Genomic DNA, 19,479 nt, shown 5'->3' on the forward strand with positions numbered 1-19,479 from the left:
CTGCTGCTGAATTATTCTACAATTTAGATTTACATTTATTACAGTTGCAATTCTATTCTCATTTATAATAAATTCAATGCTATATTTGGAATTTTATGCATTTTCGTATTAAAGTATAGTTTAATAAGACAAGATTAAAATGTTCCAAGCTCCAGCTAATGTTAATGTTATCAAAAACAGAAAGCCTGACTTTTTTAAACAAAAATGAAAAAGAAACACGCAGATTTGTTAAAATTATCCCTTTCAGGGACTGTATGCAGTTGTCTACTATAACAGCATTCTCTGCATTTGCAAGACCGATGTTATAAGGCATAAATTCTAATTAGTTAAGGCAAAACTATTTATCCTTCTACATATGCCACACATTAATCTCTACTTTTCTTATACTACTATAACACTTCCACTACTCCTTATGACTATGTTTTCACTTGCATAATGTGCCAACAGATCTGGGTCTGTGCTGTTAGTTCAAACTAACCATCAAAACAAAGAACACAGACCCTGATTTGCATGTGCATAATGCACTTTTAGATCAGGGACCATGTTGATTTCAGTTGGACTCAACTTATAATCAAGTATATATGGTAAACAAGAGTTCACTGTGCACACATATTGTCTTTGAGAAATGATAATAAAAACAGTTGTAAAACTTTCTCTAGATCTCATGAAGAGAGTTATTGTTTGAAATTAGCCTTCATATTTGTAATGTCTATTTGATGAAAGGTTTCCACGATGTCTTTATGACAAATTTCTGGGGTTTTTTATATACTAAATTCTTTAATGTTTTTTAAGTAAAGGCTGGAAAGTTGAATATGTACACAGGAAATAATTAAAATACTACTCATCATGATAGGAAAGATAACCACATCTTTTTTTATACAGCCATTCAATACAACCACCTTAATACTAGATGGACAATTAAGGAAAAAAGATATTTTCAACTTTCAGCCATTTTCCATGACTTTTCCATTACTTTCCATAACAAACATAGCAATTTTCCATGACCTTTCCATTGCTTTCTATAACAAGCATATAGCCATTTTCCATTACTTTCCATAACAAACATATAGCCATTTTCCATAATAACAAACATTTTTTTCCATAACTGTGGGAACCCTGATGAAAGGACTGGTCACAGATGAAATTTAAAATGTATAACTAGTGTGTAATATACATGAAGATCTTTTCACATGGATTTAAATGAAGAACAAAGATAATCAATCACTATCCAAGACCAACCAATCTTTAAATAGCCATTCAATTTAAATAGTCATCTAGTTACAAAGGACATTTTTGAAAACAGATTTCAACATTCTAAGAACTCACCACTCCAGTCATTCATAAGTACCATTCCAAATATGTAGTCCTCAGTCTTATCTATCGGAATTGGCTCCCCCAGTTTGGTAGCAGGTCCAGTGAAGAAAGCCATCTCTAGCTCAAAGTCAAACAGCTTGCTTGTTGTGAACACTGGTGGCTGACCTTAAATAATCAGATATGTTTATATAATCAGTGTAAAGATGAGCCAAACCGTCTCATGTGAATTATACACGCAAGTCCAACAATAAACGTTTTGAAAAATTGTAATAATACAAGTGAATAATTAATATATATATATATATATATATATATATATATATATATATATATATATATATATATATATATATTATAAATAAACAACACCAACACGTAGAATGTGTGACCGGTTTCGCTTCAGTGCTTCATCAGACTGAATTCAATATCACTGCTTACATCATTAAATATGTTGTTTCTAAGTGATCAATGAAATAAACAATACGACATAAACAAGATGATGTCATAGCTTACATTTTTAACCTAATTATCTTATACTTTAACGAATAATTTACATGGAGATGTGCATATAGAGCAAAGATTAATGATATCTTAATACATAATAATATATACAACTGGATCTTAAAGATACATATATTCTTCTGTATCTTTTTTGCTTGACTACATGGTATCCCATTTTTACATGAATTAGGATGGCATGAAGAATATTAAACATACTGATGAATATTCGTGTTTTTAACATGAACCATGGTAGTAATGTCATTGTTTTCATTTTTCATTTTCTTTTTCTATTTATTTATTTTCTATATCTCTAATAAGTGTGCATTATACATAACACAAATATTGATAAAACTGTTTATCTCTATTTAGTATTTAGTGATATATATATATATATATATATATATATATATATATATATATATATACACATACACACACACTCAAAAAATTAAAGTTACCAAAGGTGTAAAAATGAAATGAAAAATTCAGATGGAATTAAAACCTGAAAAATAGGTCACAGTGACCTACTGTTATAACAGTTGAGTTATTCTCTTTAAGATGCTTCCACATACCAATTTTTAAGAGTGTAGGTGGGAAAATGGTATGAAATATTGTGGGTATTACCAGCGTTCATTCCCAAAATGGCAAATGTGCGATAAAACTGCCCCTACATGTCTTTGATAAAAAAATGTGGTCATTTAGAAGAAAAAGTAACAAATACCTTACCTGCATATAACTTATTCAAGAAATTCAAATGTGTCTCATTATTACAGGCAATCTGCAATAACTATTAACTTTATCAGCTTTATATACTTTGAATAAGTTCTTGCAGACTCAGACTACAACACATTTTTCTCTGGATTATGAATCACAGCCTGGAAAAGCCATGTCTACTGTTGGGAACGTGGTTATTTTAGTTTTGCAAATCCACCAACCTAAGTGCCTGTGATACACATCAATATTGCATGTGTCAATATTTCCATATGGAGGTCTGAATTCTTTATGCTCATGTAACCAGTCTTCTCTAGATTTTATTTTGGACATTTCAGTCTACTTTTTATTCATCTGGATTATGCTACTTTGAAAATAAATGCAGCAGTGCTTTTGCAGAAGATTTTTTTTTTCCTTTTATATTTTCTGTCAATGCTCATGGACTGGCAAGATTTCTCACATACCTACATTAGTTCAGATAGACTCGAACCCATGTGGACAGAGGTGAGATGGTAGTGATGGGTAGAGGCAAGCACCTCAGAATAATCTGCCACCTGGGGCCCATGAAGTTTGTTGTATAGAGTAACATTTTTAACAGATTAAAATTATCTTGAGATCATTTGATTTTCACTAATGTTGAAGGTTTAGCAAAGGTTTTACCCAAAGCTGTTGCAGTTTGCAAATTTTACAATATACCATTAATCTAACATGTATTTTTGCACATCTGGTATTTTTCTTTGGTTTTGAAACTTGCAATCACACCAATCTGTTCAACTTACCAATTACTTACTTGATGAAAAAAATTTACACAGAACATGGATTTTATTTTGTTCCAAGTCAGCAGAAAAAAACTTAATTTGGAAACAGGTATATATAGATGGCTTATGAACAAAATATAGCCCACTGTGCTAACCAGGGAAGCCCTTCTATGGACACTACTGGGCAAGAGAACAGAGTCAGGTGAAAGGAAACATAGTGACGAAATTACAATGCAAGATCTCAAAAGCAGTGGCCTGACTGGAAAACAGTATTATGAATGGGAACGTATTTGAAGAAGAAAAGCACCAAAGGCAGTGAGTGAGGGGCAGCCGTGGCACACTCCAACAATGTTGCCTCAAATACCATCCAGTGCCCACAAGACTGACTGAATGAATACAAAATTAGAGGTCATCACTTGTACATCATCGCAAACATGTTCTTTCTCCCAACTCAGAATAAAATATGAACACTGTAGTTTTGTCATATTTATTTGCAGACTGTACAGATACTGTTCGCCTATGTATTTCAACATAGATTAAGTGTGGCTAAGAATTATGAATCACAGATTTCAGAGAAAACACCTAAAGAACTTCATTTTGGATGTGCAATACAGAAATCTGGACTGAACATCAGTACTGAAAACCAGATCAACCATGTCAGATAAAATAGGTATGTGATAGAAAGATACTTACTTTCATCTGGGCAAGTCTGTCCATTAGGTCTCCTAATAGGTGTACCAGATACAACCACTGATGAAGCACGCCCATGGTAGCCAACAGGAAGGTAGGTCCTAAAATACAACCAAATAAGTATTGCTCAGGCATATAATCTTCTTTAAATCTGCTTTCTAGTGTACATCATTTTTTCAATGTTTTGCAAAAAGGTTTCCTTTCTCTAAATTACAGAATTCCTCGATATGCCGCTGATAAAAGTTACATTCATCATGATTATATTTTACACTAGATCGTTGAATTTGTGGATTGTGTTCAATGTTCAACATAAAATCCACCTATAGTTACATGGTCAGATTAGTACCAAGTACCAAATCATCAAGGAAACAAACAATAATCGTATTCAGATTGTCAAGAAAACCACCTATTGTGGTATGGCCAGTCTGTGAAGAAAACCACCTATAGTGGTATGGTTAGACAGCGATAAAAACCACCTATAGTGTTAATGTCAGACTGCAAAGAAAACCACCTATTGTGGTATGGCCAGTCTGTGAAGAAAACCACCTATAGTGGTATGGCCAGACTGTGAAGAAAACCACCTATAGTGGTATGGCCAGATTGTGAAGAAAACCACCTATAGTGGTATGGCCAGTCTGCAAAGAAAACCACCTATAGTGGTATGGCCAATCTGCGAAGAAAACCACCTATAGCAGAATGGCCAGACTGTGAAGAAAACCACCTACAGTGGTATGGCCAGTCTGTGAAGAAAACCACCTATAGCAGAATGGCCAGTCTGCAAAGAAAACCACCTATAGCAGAATGGCCAGACTGCAAAGAAAACCACCTATAGTGGTATGGCCAGACCGCAAAGAAAACCACCTATTGTGGTATGGCCAGTCTGCGAAGAAAACCACCTATAGTGTTAATGCCAGACTGTAAAGAAAACCACCTATAGTGGTATGGCCAGTCTGTGAAGAAAACCACATATAGTGGTATGGCTACTCTGTGAAGACAACAGTCCCTCCAAGAGACTTGTGCTCTACTGGGCAAAAAGAATTTCTTGTAACTAAGGATATAACCATATCTTCCTAGTAAATGCAGAGTGCTGAAACCATCTCTGATCTTCAACAATAACAAGATTTTCAAATTAGCTGTTGTGGTAGACATACTGAATATCTGATTGGCACCATTTACAAACAAGACAAAGAAAAGACATCATTATAAGTCTTTTGGTAAAAATAATAGTAACAACAAAATTTTTAAGACATTCATCATGTTAGCCATACTGGATGTACAACTGGCACCATTTTTATTTAGAACCAACTAGGTATCATGAGAAATCTACATGCAACTCCAATGATGATATAGCCATCCATTTGGAAGAAGCAGGGATAGCAATAGAAAGATCTTCTGGTCTATGACAGTTAAAGCCAGAAACCCAATCCAGAAGTCAGATGTCAGACTGAATGAAATTTCCAAATAATGTCCTTTTAGGACTGTGATGGCCCTGATCTCTATAAAAATAAAGTGACCAAACTCTGCTGCCTTCTTGAATGTAGGGCAGGAAGTGGGCATCCCAACCTGATTTAGTGGCATCTGAACTGATCATTAGTACTTTGGTAAAGTTTTAGCTGCTACTGGGACAGAATAATCATCTGCAGTCCTATTATTTTCATGAAAATGTGACACAGGATCAGAAAATCCAGTGTCGTAAAAAGAGACCCAAGAGACAAAGAGATTCCCAGGATGAAATTCTATTCTCTGAACTAACAGATGTTATTTAAATGATTTTCAACGCACATTCTATTGGGACAAGGGACTTGGTTCAGATTCGGTTTAACTCCACATCCAAGTGGGTGAAATATGGGGATAGGCGCAGATCTGACTTGTCCTGGTTGATAAGGAATCCATGGCAAAGCAAAAGTGAACAAAGGATTTCACATTTTGATAAGAAGTTTACCTGGTGGGTAAAAAAACATCTTAATTACATAATACTTATCTACTATTACTGTATTGTATGCATTCAATGCTCGCTTTTCATCTGAATATCAGTTCATTGGTCTTCATGAGAATTATCGACAGAGTCACTTCAAGCCACCTCCATGTCCTTGACTTCCAACTGTATGGATGACATTCTACAAAAGCACCAGGTAAGTTTTCTTTCATTTCAATAGCAGTAATACATCAACTGCTATTAGTGTACTGCTGTATCTTTTTCTGGTACTAGTACCTATCCAAGGGAGATTATTTCCAACTCCAGTTAGTAGAAGGAAGTCCAGAATAAAATAAATTATCCTAGCATGATACAGTAGTCCACTTCCAGCAGCTGGAATTATGTCCTTCTTTGATATGGGCTGTGACTGAAAGGACATTGGAGTGGGAAGGAAGAAGGGAATTAGACAACAACAGCTTGTAAGAATTACATAATTTAAATTGGTTTTGTCTCACACCAAAACTACTGCTCCAATGGCCAAGTAGTTAGAGTGTCCACCTTGGATGTGGGAGGTCACGGGTTCAGGCCCCGGTCATACCAGACTTATAAAATGGTACTAACAACCGCCTCACTAGGAGGTTAGTGTTAGGACTGGCTGGCCTGGTGTAAGAATAATGTGACTGGGTGGACATCATGCTACATGTCTGCGGCATGATGCCCCAGTGCTAGGAATCACTGCAAGCTGTCATACTGCTTAGATCTATGTTCAGATGAAGCCGACTATTGTATGGCCTTAGGGGACAAGAACAATCTGGAGCCAAAATCCTAGTGAGTGTAAGCATGGAATAATCTCTACCACCCTTTATGTCAGAAAATTATTTATTTCTTACAGCAGAATATTCACTGGATGGGTCTTTTGAACACCAGAAGTTCTGAGAACCTCTGACAACTGAGAGTGATGCTGAATGTGGTCTGAAGACCCTCATAAAAGATTTCAAAAAAAAAAACAGAGCACCAGTGCTAAGTCTTTTCCATTCCTTGTAAATATCTTCCCCTAACAGGGGGTCTTTAAGAGGCCCAAGTGGGCCTGATATGGCCCTCTTGTGTAACTGACAGATGAAAGCCTGTGAAAGCAGATATATACAAGTAGTGTGGAGTAAAAGTTTGGAACTTTGAGTCATCACATTTTCTATAAGGCTTAACAAAATATTAGTGTTCCCCGTTTCATGCTTATCCCATATACCTGCAGAACTGGACTGGTTGGTTGGGATACAAGTTTTTAAAGCTCATTCATCTGATATTGTAACATTTAAGTAAAAGACAGTTAAAAGGACCCAAATTAATTATAATGAGAAAACACATTTTCAGTATCACTCAGCAACTTATTTTACGACAGATATACACTCTCTTTAACAAGCTGCATATGTTGATATAACTTGTTGCAACTTCAAAATGACCATAATTAATGAACAACTTACAAAGGTAGCCATAACTGTATCATATTTATGTCCAGTACACACTAGAAAAGAATTGGGAGAAACAATAAAATGTGTAAATTAGCATTACCTCTAATACTATTACATATGAATGAAACACAAAAAATTCATAAAATCTAGAATTTATTAGGTGTTTCTCTTAAATTCTGTTTCATGCTATGAGAATTTGTAGGGTCAGCACCCAGAAAATTTGGAGGCTGTATGTATTTGGGTTCATGACAGTAATTAAATCTGGAAATCATTCAGGAGAAAGGCATATTGGACTATTTAATTTAAAATAATGTGCGACTAATAATATTTAATAAACAAAATGTCAAAAATGATGAACATACACATGACAACAGCAAAAAGAAATAATATAACAAAACAATTTAAGGTGTTAGTGACATTTACGTTGGGCAATGTGCATCAGAAACCCACAGACAATAAATACTGGCTTGTCAGTACAATGCTGCATATTCATTCCCATATCTATTTTGTTATGGACTTTTTGGTTCCTATTTTTATTTTTCACATTTTCTTCAACTTTAAATTCAAGTATACAATTCAACCCCAAAAGGGGTATTATTTTGCTAAAATGCAAATTATGTATCTTTAAATTGATTTTAAAGTGTTGAAATGTTTTACAGAGGGAAGAACTCTTTAAACAAGAAATCTTAACAGGCCTCATCATAGATTACTGTCACTGCGTTAATTTAATAACCATACAGATATTTTTAGCCCCCCAGGCCAGCCAATCAGATGCCAGACTACCTCTAATGCATACATCATTATTATTAAACCCATATAAGAACTTGATGACATATTCACGTCTAATCACAATTACATCATAAATACAGCTTTCGAAGTAACAACAAGCTCAATCAAGATGAGTTCATCCAATAAGTATGTGTTGCCCATCATCGAACTCATCCATGAGCTTATGATGTAGGCATATATTCCAAGTTTGATCAGAAATGCAGCCTGCATAATTTGAAGCAGATGAATTAACCAAACGCATGACTACCTGCTTAGTATGCATGAATTTTGCGCATTACTGCACTTGTTCAGAATCTTAATGACATAAACAAATATTGTAAATTGGATGAAAATTTGTACCATGCAAATGACTTTCTGAATGGTAACAAGCTCAACCAATAAGATGCAAGATCTCACTCAATACTGAATTTGTCCAAGATTTTGACGATACAAGTCCTTAATTTTATGTTTTATTGAAATTGGGTCAGGTGAGCTAAAAACTGGCATTCATTTTCTTTGATATAATCACGGTTTGGTGTATCATAGGTGGTCCATCCTGACTGATCTTTCCTTGAAAATGGCCAGCCAGAGGTCTGCCTCTTTGGAAGCTTGCTTCCTGACCTCTTTTATCTGATCATGAAAGAGAAAGCTGGAAGAATGCAGTTGCAATCTAAAGTGGCTCTGTGGCAGTCTTTCAGGATGAAAGACATGGACAGAAAAGGATGTTTCTGCAAGCTGCAAATTTATGGATGTCTCTACTTCAATGACACATGTGTTAAGCTGTTCTTTCAAGCACATGCAGCATAGACTGTTTCTAAGTGTGACCAGCAGGGTTATCAAAGTTAGAGTCTAGGCTGCATTCAGACTGCTGAAAAGAAGCCACTGAACCAAGTCCTGCATGACATACATATTTAGACTCGAAAAAAAAATTGTTCTAACTGAAACTTGTACACGGATATTAACTGAAACTCATACTGATATTAACTGAAACTCATACATTGATATTAACTATATCTTGCACTCAAGGTGCACAATGCAACAGGCATTAAACTGCTTCAGTCCTTGTAGAGTGTAACCTCTCCCCAGGGTATTACAAGGTTCCATGCCTCAACCAGGTTTTGGGAGTAGAACATTTTTGATTTCACAATTAAATATAGATCTTCAACAAACAATTTTCAAAACAACTGAGGAATGATAAATAACCCTGTTCAAAGATAAAGCTACGTTGATAAAACATGTTTTGTTCTTAATGCACTCCAAAATTTGGGAGTAAATGCAGAAAGTTTGGTTATAACAACAAGTGCCTCTCTGACCATGATTTATTTAAAAATGAGTTTGTTCCGTTATTGCGTAGTCTCTCTCAGGAGTACATTATTCATGAGCCTTCAACTTACTCAAAGTGATATGTGCATTTCTATACACATGTTAAGAAAATATAGGATTGTGTCCAAGTTTAAAGATACATCGCCATTACTATAATAAACGACAAAATGTTCAGATATATTGGAGTTAATTCACCGAGAGGGTGAACAATCACAGAAACTGTCTTGGTGGAATTAATGTCAGACAATAATTTACAATGTTTCCAGTGTTATGTATATTTGATTTTGTTTTATATCTGATTTAGTTGTTTGTAAGTTTTAAAATCTTTCTATTTTTTAATTTCATTATATGTCAAAATAATGTAGTTTCGTTTACTAGGAACTCAGTGCTTTTTCCAGAAAACAGCTTGACCGTGACTGTTCATTTTTGTAAACACTTAAAGCTGACCTAGTTCCCGACCTTAATTCAGAATTAGTAAGTCACAGCAACAAGATTTTTTTATTTATTTATATTGTAGGAATAATATGATTGAGATCAAGGCTGTGTTGGAAACGTGACCCTTGACCTGTAAATACCTTCACTTAAGTAATCAACGTTTTTTAAATTTTATTCTTTGAGTAAAATGATTGGTTCTTGTCAGGGCCATGCTGAGAGTACATGATGTAAACATGATCATGTGACCCTTATCCAGGCATCTGTTTTGCACGACATTCAAGTTTTAAAACACTGCTTAGAAAGAGATCTCACTGTCAGGCTTCTAAATACAGAGACATAAAGGAGTTTCTTTTGTTGTGTCATTTTGGGAATTACATTTTAATGTTTATTCAAATTACTTAGATTCTAAAGGATTAATTCTTTTTCTCTGGAAATATTTTGAGTACTCATATAGAATTCTTGAACAAAGACATTTCTAAAAAAAAATTATTTGAATTTCCAAAACTGGAGTGAAATTTCTTGTGTTTCTACAAGGAACTGAAGACAACCATACTATACAGGATACAGCATATGTCATTGCCTTCCATCTTGGATTTTTCGTTGGGACTAGAACTTGAAATCATTAGAACACTTCAAAATTTTATTTGTGGATTATTCTTGGATTATTTTTGGATTTGATTCTTAAAACTCTAAGTTCTTATTTTTTTCATGTTTACAGTATTTTTCCCGGGAAATAAATTATTTGTTAAATTTTTCAAAGCTTGCTGTTTTAACTCTTTCTTGTGTTACTGTTTATATGAGCCTAAACACGTAACATAAGACCAGACTCATAGGCAATACGCCAATATTGTGCTGACATGCCATTAAACCCTATAATGTATTCACTTATGAAACCAAAATAAACTTACCAGTTCGGCATTAAAGCATTTTCTTTTCCTCTGAACATGCATCCAACATTATATGCATGATTTTTTGATGAGTAGAAGTCTGTGTAGTCGCCTGAAGAAGAAAAAACATTATTTTCATCCCACATAATTTGCTTAAAACTGTAAGGGCTATTGTATACTATCTGGCTATCTACTCAATGTACGTCCATTGTCACAAACTGTTTGGTGGAAATTTGCAAAACTTTAAAATTATTTTGCCCAGGGGGTGGGGTGGTGGCTAACAATCTGCAAGAGGGATGTTGAGATGGGTTCCACCCATGGGATTTTTGGGAGGGGCTCAAAGGTCAAATGTACAGAACTTTTAAACATCTTGACATTTTCCAATATTTCCAACTAAACTTCATATATTCAGTCATGGACAGAAATGGCTTCTAATGGAAGCTGTGAATAAACTGTGTTTTAATAAATCCTCTGGACTGATGGCACTTGTCCACAAATGTAAATTTGCTCCACCAGTAATAGCAAGGTAATTAACATAGATTATAAATGTGAGTATCGTTGTTGTTGTTGTAGGGTTTAATCCCATTTTTCAGCACAAGATAGGCTATACATGGCTGCCAATACAAATACTGGAAGGAAGAACCCAGGAAAACCAAGGAAAGAACCACCGACCCAAGAGAAGCTACTGGCAAGCTTTCTCACATACCCACATTGACCAGAACTAAGCCTTGAACCCATGCAGACAGACATGAGATGGCAAAGATCCGTAACGATGAGTACTTTATTTAGCAAATGTCAAAAATGGAAAGCTCTTAAGCATTAAGCATTAAGTTACCATGGGATGCTGATATTATCCCTGATATCACACCGCCATGTCTCAGGATATGATAACAAAGTCATACCACTTAGGCAACCTATTTCCGAGTTTGTAAATTTCCATCCAATAATTTAGGAAATGATGTTATGGACAGATGAATAAGCAAATGAACTGATGGGGGTTATCCCATTGCTAAAACATGAAAATAATCATGGGAATAAATGCTTGTTTCAACATAGAATCTTATCTGCAGGTGCATTATGCTATGGCAGATCAGGATCTTTTTGACTTATAGGTGAGTACCTACAGTAATATGTGGAAAATGCTCAAGTTGACACCAAAAACTCTTAGGGACACAAGTTTATAATCAAGTAAATAAAAATTTACTTTCATTCAAGTTTATTGGTTCCACTGATTTATATGGCTAAGTGAAAAATGTTTTTCCACACTTTTTCTGACAATCTATCCCTTACAATCTAATTCAGTATGTCATTATGAAAGCAGGAACTTTGTTGCTCCCCTAAAATGTCTATACTGTCTTGAGATTGGATGTCTCTTTCAACTCATTATCCCCCAATGATCACATCTTTGCATCATAAGGCAGTACCTTTGTTCTGAGATCTGTAGTGTCATTAAAATTCAAGACAGTCTGAAGTGAGTAGTATTACAGAAAAGAGGAAATACAAAGTTTTACAATGAAACAAGTAATGAAAACTTTCTATTTGTGTTCAAAATATGCCAAAGAAGCTGAATGTTTTAGACAAGAATCTTCTTTTATGTTGAAGAGAACTGGAATTTGTGTCTGGAAATTACACTTCCTGCAATTAGATCTAAAGCAGACCAATCAAAGTAGTGTACAGAGAGATGAACCTTTGTGAAATGTAGGACAATTTTGAGATTCTATGATTAAAGGAAACTGGAGAAAGATAAATTACTGGTCTGATGAGCAAAAAAAGGGGGAAGTCATCCAATTCTCATCCACCTGCTCACATATGTGCAAAGAACCAAATCAAAAACAACTTTTACATATCTAAACATCTGACACAATGAGTCTTTCCTAATAAGAAAATGCTTGGATTTGATTGGCAGTAGCAAGATTTTTTTTTTATACTGCAACTTTATCTGAAAATGAAAATAATTTCCATGAGTTAACTAAAATCTTCAATTACTTACCGATTTTAGTAGGAAGATGCATCGTTGCTTGACTTTGTGGAACAAATGCTCTGAAAAGATTGTTTGTCAATTATTTCAGTTATCCATTTCATGTACAGACTTTTCCAACTAATAAATGTCCAAGTAGACAGTAGCAAAAACACTGATAGATCTGTCTTTGTAAATTAATGTTTCCATTGCAGGGGACCAAACCTGACAAGTCTGGAAAATTTTCCAATGCTCTGAGAATTTTGAAAAATTGCTAAAATGGCAAGAAAATCTAATAACAATAAATTTAATTAGTGGTATTTGTACTAAAAAAAATAACCAGAAAGTCCCAAAAATGTGTTAAAATTGTTGTAATGGTCTTAAAATTTAAACAGCACAATAAAACATGCACCTATAAAAAATACATTTAACCCTACCAAATATCCTTCGTCTACCTCAAGTGGATTTAGTTGTATCCTGCTAACAAGGTTACTGTCCTAAAAATTCAAATTCAAAAGGTTTAAATATGTGTTAGGAATTTACTAATTCCCTTAAATGACCTAAAAATTGAATCCTTTCATCTACATTTCCATACAAATATGCCAGGCAATTTTTCAATGGTCTATGTCCAAACCAAATCTTTTCCTAAATTTGAACTCCAAACATTGTAGAAAAAGATGTAACAAATAAAAGTAGATGTATCATAGCTGAGCAATGTAGAACAAAACAATTTAGAAATTCTTTCTTCATAAAAACAACTGTGGACTGGAATCACCTTAGTGACACTGTTTTTATGCTCAAACAGTGGAGAACTTCAGACAGCTCTTGAACAATTTTACTGACTCTTGCCTTAACTGGCCCTGCACAGTATACATTCATATACAGCTGTCAAGTGTATTGTATGCAATTAGTCAGACCTGCCAACCTTAGCAAGGCCTTCCAAGTAAGCATGTATGCAATTAGTCAGACCTGCCAACCTTAGCAAGGCCTTCCAAGTAAGCATGTATGCAATTAGTCAGACCTGCCAACCTTAGCAAGGCCTTCCAAGTAAGCATGTAGTGGCAGCCAAATTTTCAACTTAGAAATTCTGTGTGAATTTTATATCCAATAGATAGATCTTTATAAAACTAAATGAACAAAAAAAAAAGATTATACGTCTACCTCATCTGGTTCAAAAGTTATGGGTAAAAATATTCTTCATAAAATGGCGAGATTTTCTTCAAATTTGTCAAGTAGTTGATACTTAATTTGGCTATTTATGCAATTTGACAAATTTGAAGAAAATCTCGGCATTTTATGAAGAATATTTTTACCCATAACTTTTGAACCAGATGAGGCAGACGTAGAATCTTTTTTTTTTGTTACTATTATTATTATTATTATTATTGAAACTAATTGCAGTTTAAGTCTGGAACTTTCAAGATCTCTTACATTCTATATAAAGACTTTGCTCAATTTTTTTGGGAACTCAATTCTCTGAAATAACAATGTAGCAGACCGTCAAAATTAACGATCTTCACAAAACTGGTCACGGCAAATACAGCTGCAAATATTAAAAAATTCAATATCTTCGCCATTTATTTATCAATTTTTAAAATTTAAAGTGAACTGTGTTCAGATTGCTGTAATCTATCTAATGATTCTATACTCTGCGGATGTAAAACAATTTCTTTAAAAAAAACATCTCCCCACCCCCTGGGCAGAACTCACATGACGTCAACATACAACCACACAAAAAAGTAAAATCTGTACTGTGCAGAAGAGCACAACCAATAACAATATTTTATTGAAATGTAAAAAGCATGTTATATAGCAAATTCAATACCAAAATGTCATGTCTGTTTGGAAAATCCCCAGTCAGCTTTGCATATCAAAATCTCAATAAAACAAAACTGAAGTCCAAATCTCCAAAGCACTGCTCCCCGAACATGTTGGTCAGCTGACAGTGAGCTAGTTTGTGTCTATACTCTTCATCCTGAATTGCATGGTACTTGCCTGGCTTGTCTGGCAGGAACTCTGCAAGCTGACGTTCAACAACCTGATAAATATATTATCATGTTTAAAGAAATGAAAAGAAATTGTGTATGTACAAATAAAAATTCATATTCATGGCTTTCAATAACGCTTTAGAAATTTGTTAAAATCAGCATTCCAGCGATTTTTTCAAAATTAAAATATGGTATTCTGCGATCAGTTATAACTCAGACATGAAAAAACAAATTTAAATCCAAAAAGTAATACACATTACTTCTAGAAATCCTGCACACAGATGGCAAATGATAGATGCTGCTCTGCCCTGTTTCTCTCTTGAGGTGTTCAAAGACAAGAATATGTTGTCTTCAGCAACAGGTATGTTGAAGAGAGGCTCAAAGTCTCTTGTGAAGGCATCAGTTGGATGTACAGACCATATTTTGAGGAAAGTGCGTAAAAGAACAACGTACTGGTAGAAATCAAGATATGCTATTGGTCGTCCCAAAAGCTGCCAGTATGGTTGAGTGATATGGAAGAAGATAATCCCAAGTGCTACCAGAGCAGCATCAATGTCATCACATGTAAAGTCATGCAGAATGCCGTCCTGTTTCCAGTTCTTCTCAGTCTTGTAGTTACCAAGGAAGTCTGCAAGGTCTGACTGATGAAAGTGGATAGCAGCAGCAGCTCTGAACATGTTAAATCGGTTTCCTTTAAATCCTAGAATTGATGAATTCAAGCCCTGGAACGAGCAATATGCCAGCTATGCATCTCGGCAGGAGTACCTTTCATCACCTCTTGGTCCGACGACTGTACAGGTTTCTCTGATGAGAGGCCATGCAGAATTTTCATTATTCCTATTATCAGAAAATTTTGTGGACTTCTCATGTCCAACTGCTGAACTAAACACATTCTTCAGAGTTTTATTAGCTGACTTTGCAAGTCCAAGAAGTACATGGGCATTGCAATGGAGGAAATCCAAGTCTTCTTCAGTAGTTGCCTTCCTCATTGTATTCAGCTCCTTGTTGAAGGCTTTGTTGACTGCTGTCCTGTCACTCATAGTTGCATTCCTCATTGTATTTAGCTCCTTGTTGAAGGCTTTGTTGACTGCTGCCCTGTCATTCATAGTTGCTGTAAGCTTAGTGAAAAACATTTTAAACAGTTTGTCAGCTTCTTCACCTTCCTTCTGGCATACATCTGTCAGCTCTAGCAGAAGATTGGTAGTGATGTCCATGAGAGATGATGTGTCTTCTGTGGCTATCAAAGAAAAACCACAAGCAAGACTTGCACCACTGTCAAGTGTTACTTGCTGCCCCACCACTTTCTTGCCGCACTTGGTTGTTCCGTCAGTGTGAATATCAAAGTGTTCCAATTTTAGGACAGCATCTGCTAATTGGAATTTTGAAATGACGTGTCCTTTATCTGTGAAGCGTAAAACAAGGTTGTTGTTGTTGTTGTGGGGTTTAACGCCATTTTTCAGCACACGATTGGCTATTCATGGCGGCCAGTATTAATGGTGGAGGAAGAACCAGGGAAAACCCTGGAAAGAACCACCGACCCACGAGAAGCTACTGGCAAGCTTTCTCACATACCTGCACTGGCGTAAAACAAGGTGAAGGGAAGGTAACTCTGCTGGAGGGAGGTGGGAGGTGAATCTCTAACAAGTGTTTGCACACAGTCTCAATCACTTCTGCACATCTTGTTGCTGATACTTATTTTTCCCCAATCAGTTCAATCACACACTTCAATGTTTACCTTGTGAAATATCCTGTTTCTGGATCTTTCAGCAGAAGAACATGCAGCTGCTCCGCATTTGCCTAAAGTCTAATGTTTTCCTCTTCAAGTTCATTAATTTTTGCATTTTTTTTCTCAGAGCAGCCCTTTTAACTCTGCATATCCTCTCTGAGTAGCACTGACTGGTTTTTGCTGCTCTTGCTTTTTCTTTGCAGTCACGTAATTTGCCTGATAGCATTTTTCAGCTGACAAGTCATTACAAATACTCTCTTGGTTCTCCTCTTTAGCTGGCGAGTTACATTTTCCTTCTTTAGGGCAGTCAGTTGGTGTTGATTGCTTTTAATTTTTGCCTGGAGTGTGCTACAGGTTCTCTGCAGCTGCAGAGTTGTTTGCTTTTTCTGCTGAAGCTGACTGGACAGAACAGCATTGTTGGAAGTAGAAATATCAAGTTCACTCAGCAATTCTTTTCTTTCCTCTGCAAGAACACTTATCTTATCAAGGCTGCATTCTTTCACATGCTGCTCCTCTTGTACCTGTCGACGCAAAGATGCAAGCTGATTGTTGGCACTTCCAAGTCTTTGAGCTAAAGGAGCAAAATTTTGAGCATTTTTGTTATAGCAGCTGCTTTCCTGTGGAATAGCTGATGATGGCAATGGTTCATCTAGTAATGTCTGCCCAGGAAAACAAACCTTGAACTCAACTGAAGGCCTATGCAAAAAATTCTTGTAGTTTTGGCTCAGCTCCTTCTCTTTTCAGGTTCATTGTGAGACTGTCATAAGCTTTTCTTGTCTGTTTCAACCTATAAAGAAACTGTCTGTCTAAAAGATGAGAAATGTTTAGCCCAACAAACCCAAACCAGTCCTTACACAAGACAGTTTTTTCATTAATCTTGAACATCAGCAAGTCAGTGATTGTTCCATTGGTTGGGGGCTGAGCTGGACATGTCTTTAGTAAATGAGAGATGAGTAAGTGATGCCACTTCAAGTTCAACTGCTGGAGAAAAGTTCCAACATTACGTCTCTCCAAGTCATGGGTTGCACTGCGGTTAAGAAATAACAAAACATCTGATTCAGAAATCTATTCTAAATTTGCTCCTGCAGCAGCTCTCAGCACATGACGTATCTCCTTCTGCAAGTCTGTATGCCTAAAATCATCTTGACATGAGGCTGAGCAAATCTTTTCAAAAAGTTCTTGAATTTGATCAGAAGTGACAGGAAATTTACTTTTAAGCTGATAGAGCTGGATCAAAAACTTTTAGGTGATGACATCTTGCTCTTGATGCTCAAGGGCTATTTTTATCCCTTTGCCCTTTTTAATGAACCACATAGACATACGGTGGAAGTCTTCATTCTCTGTAAAAGTGCAAAACAGCACAGTTAATAATTTATAAGACCTGCATCAGTGCAAGATTTGGGAAACTGAAATTTTTTTTTCCACAGTTTAAAACTTAAACATTGTTAAAATATTGATCAAAATTTTAAGTTACTTTTTTTGTATATTCTAGATTGAGATCTTCAGGTCGTAGAATTTTAGATGTTTTAACTTTGTGAGCACATTTTGTTTTGTTCTGCTTTACCAAAAAATGTTTTGATATATTTATACATAATACCAAATCATGACATTGGGAGGATGGAAATGTGTTTTTTTTATTTATTTATATAGCGAAGAAACAGACAGACATACTGAGATTAATTACTATTGGTGTATGATAATAGTGTAAAATTGTTGATTTCCCAGAGAGACCAACTAAAAATAACAATGAAACTTCGACCAAGAAAAGTTTTGATGAAAACAACAGAAAGAAGAGATACATCGTAAGAGAGAAACCACCTTCCGGTTCATAAACGTCCAATAACTGAGGAAATGAGCAAAAAAACCAAACATTATACAAAATATTTATGAACAGAATCATTAATTATTCACTCATTTTACTAATTCATCGAATCAATATAGGTAGTTATTATTTATTAAAATTAAATCACTCTCGCAGTCTCGGAATGCAATATAGGTTAACACATGGTAATTGTGAACTTCCTGTCGCAGTATACACACATTTTATCATAGAGGATCTTATTTAATCCATTAAAATAAAAAATAAAAATGCATACAAATATTCATAAATGTTTGGAAAAGCAAGAAAAACATTACTTACCAATGTGTTTTTGCAATTTCTCACAAACGAGACCAAAATCTGGATCACTTGTCGATGTGTAGTCAGCCATTTAATTCGGAATCACCTCGCAGTGCGCGACTCGAGACATCTGAATATGTTATTGTGTACACGCTTGTGATTGGCTGCCTTTAATGAGATCTCAAAGCCATGCATATCATTAAATTCAGCGAAAATTGGGCTTTCCTGTGCAAATAGGTATCATATAATTTTTAAAAATGGCCAAGACATTTAGCCAGAAAAATGAACATTCTTTTAATGCTTACCAAGAAAATTTAATTTAAACATATATTTTCAAACTTACATGAAAATAAAGGTCATTCCCTGCCCTACAATGTGGTGCTATTTTTAGGTGTTGACCTGGTGACTTTGGAGTTTAAATGGAATTTCCCTAGAGTATGCGATATTTCTTGCTTTCACTGCGAGGCATTCAGCTTACCAAATCGTGCCCAACAGTGAAACTGTGGCTTTTTTAGATGCAAATTACTGTTCATTCACTTATTTTTATGAACAAACCAAACAAACAGTTAAAAATAGCAAGAAATGAACTTTATTTCAGCATAAATTGTAATGCTAGTGGTTCATCTAACAATGATGATATAGCTGGTAGAAGATGGTCATTTTTATGGAGCTCTGTTGAAAGTGCTACATGCCTTAAGGGAGGCCACCAGTACATAAAGTAAGGCAGTCAAATTTTTCCAAAATGCTAACCCAGCTTTAGAAAGGTGTAATGAAATTTCATGTACCGCTATTGTTAACTCAAAAACGCATATTAAAGTAATTCAGAAGCAGGGTTGCATCTAGGATTTGATAAATGTGGGTACTTTCTCCCAATGAATCTAAAATAAGGAAGTGGGGGTGGGTGGGGGTGGCAACATAGCC

The 19,479-nt window shown here is 35.2% G+C and overlaps 1 protein-coding gene across 1 annotated transcript in view; it reads right to left on the reverse strand.

Moving 5' to 3' along the window:
• Positions 1-19,479, reverse strand: part of LOC149793295 (fumarylacetoacetase-like) — a 76,723-nt gene that overhangs the window by 35,941 nt on the left and 21,303 nt on the right. The window contains exons 4-7 of the mRNA XM_089967273.1: positions 12,759-12,808; positions 10,790-10,880; positions 3,978-4,075; positions 1,327-1,479 (exon numbers count right to left, since the gene is read on the reverse strand). Of these exons, the coding sequence (XP_089823399.1) occupies positions 1,327-1,479; positions 3,978-4,075; positions 10,790-10,880; positions 12,759-12,808 (392 nt within the window). The remainder of the gene's footprint in view (positions 1-1,326; positions 1,480-3,977; positions 4,076-10,789; positions 10,881-12,758; positions 12,809-19,479) is intronic.

This window comes from Sinohyriopsis cumingii, chromosome 8, assembly GCF_028554795.1.
Source record: "Sinohyriopsis cumingii isolate HCF-2022 chromosome 8, ASM2855479v2, whole genome shotgun sequence".
In the NCBI taxonomy this organism is placed as follows: Eukaryota; Metazoa; Mollusca; class Bivalvia; order Unionida; family Unionidae; genus Sinohyriopsis; species Sinohyriopsis cumingii.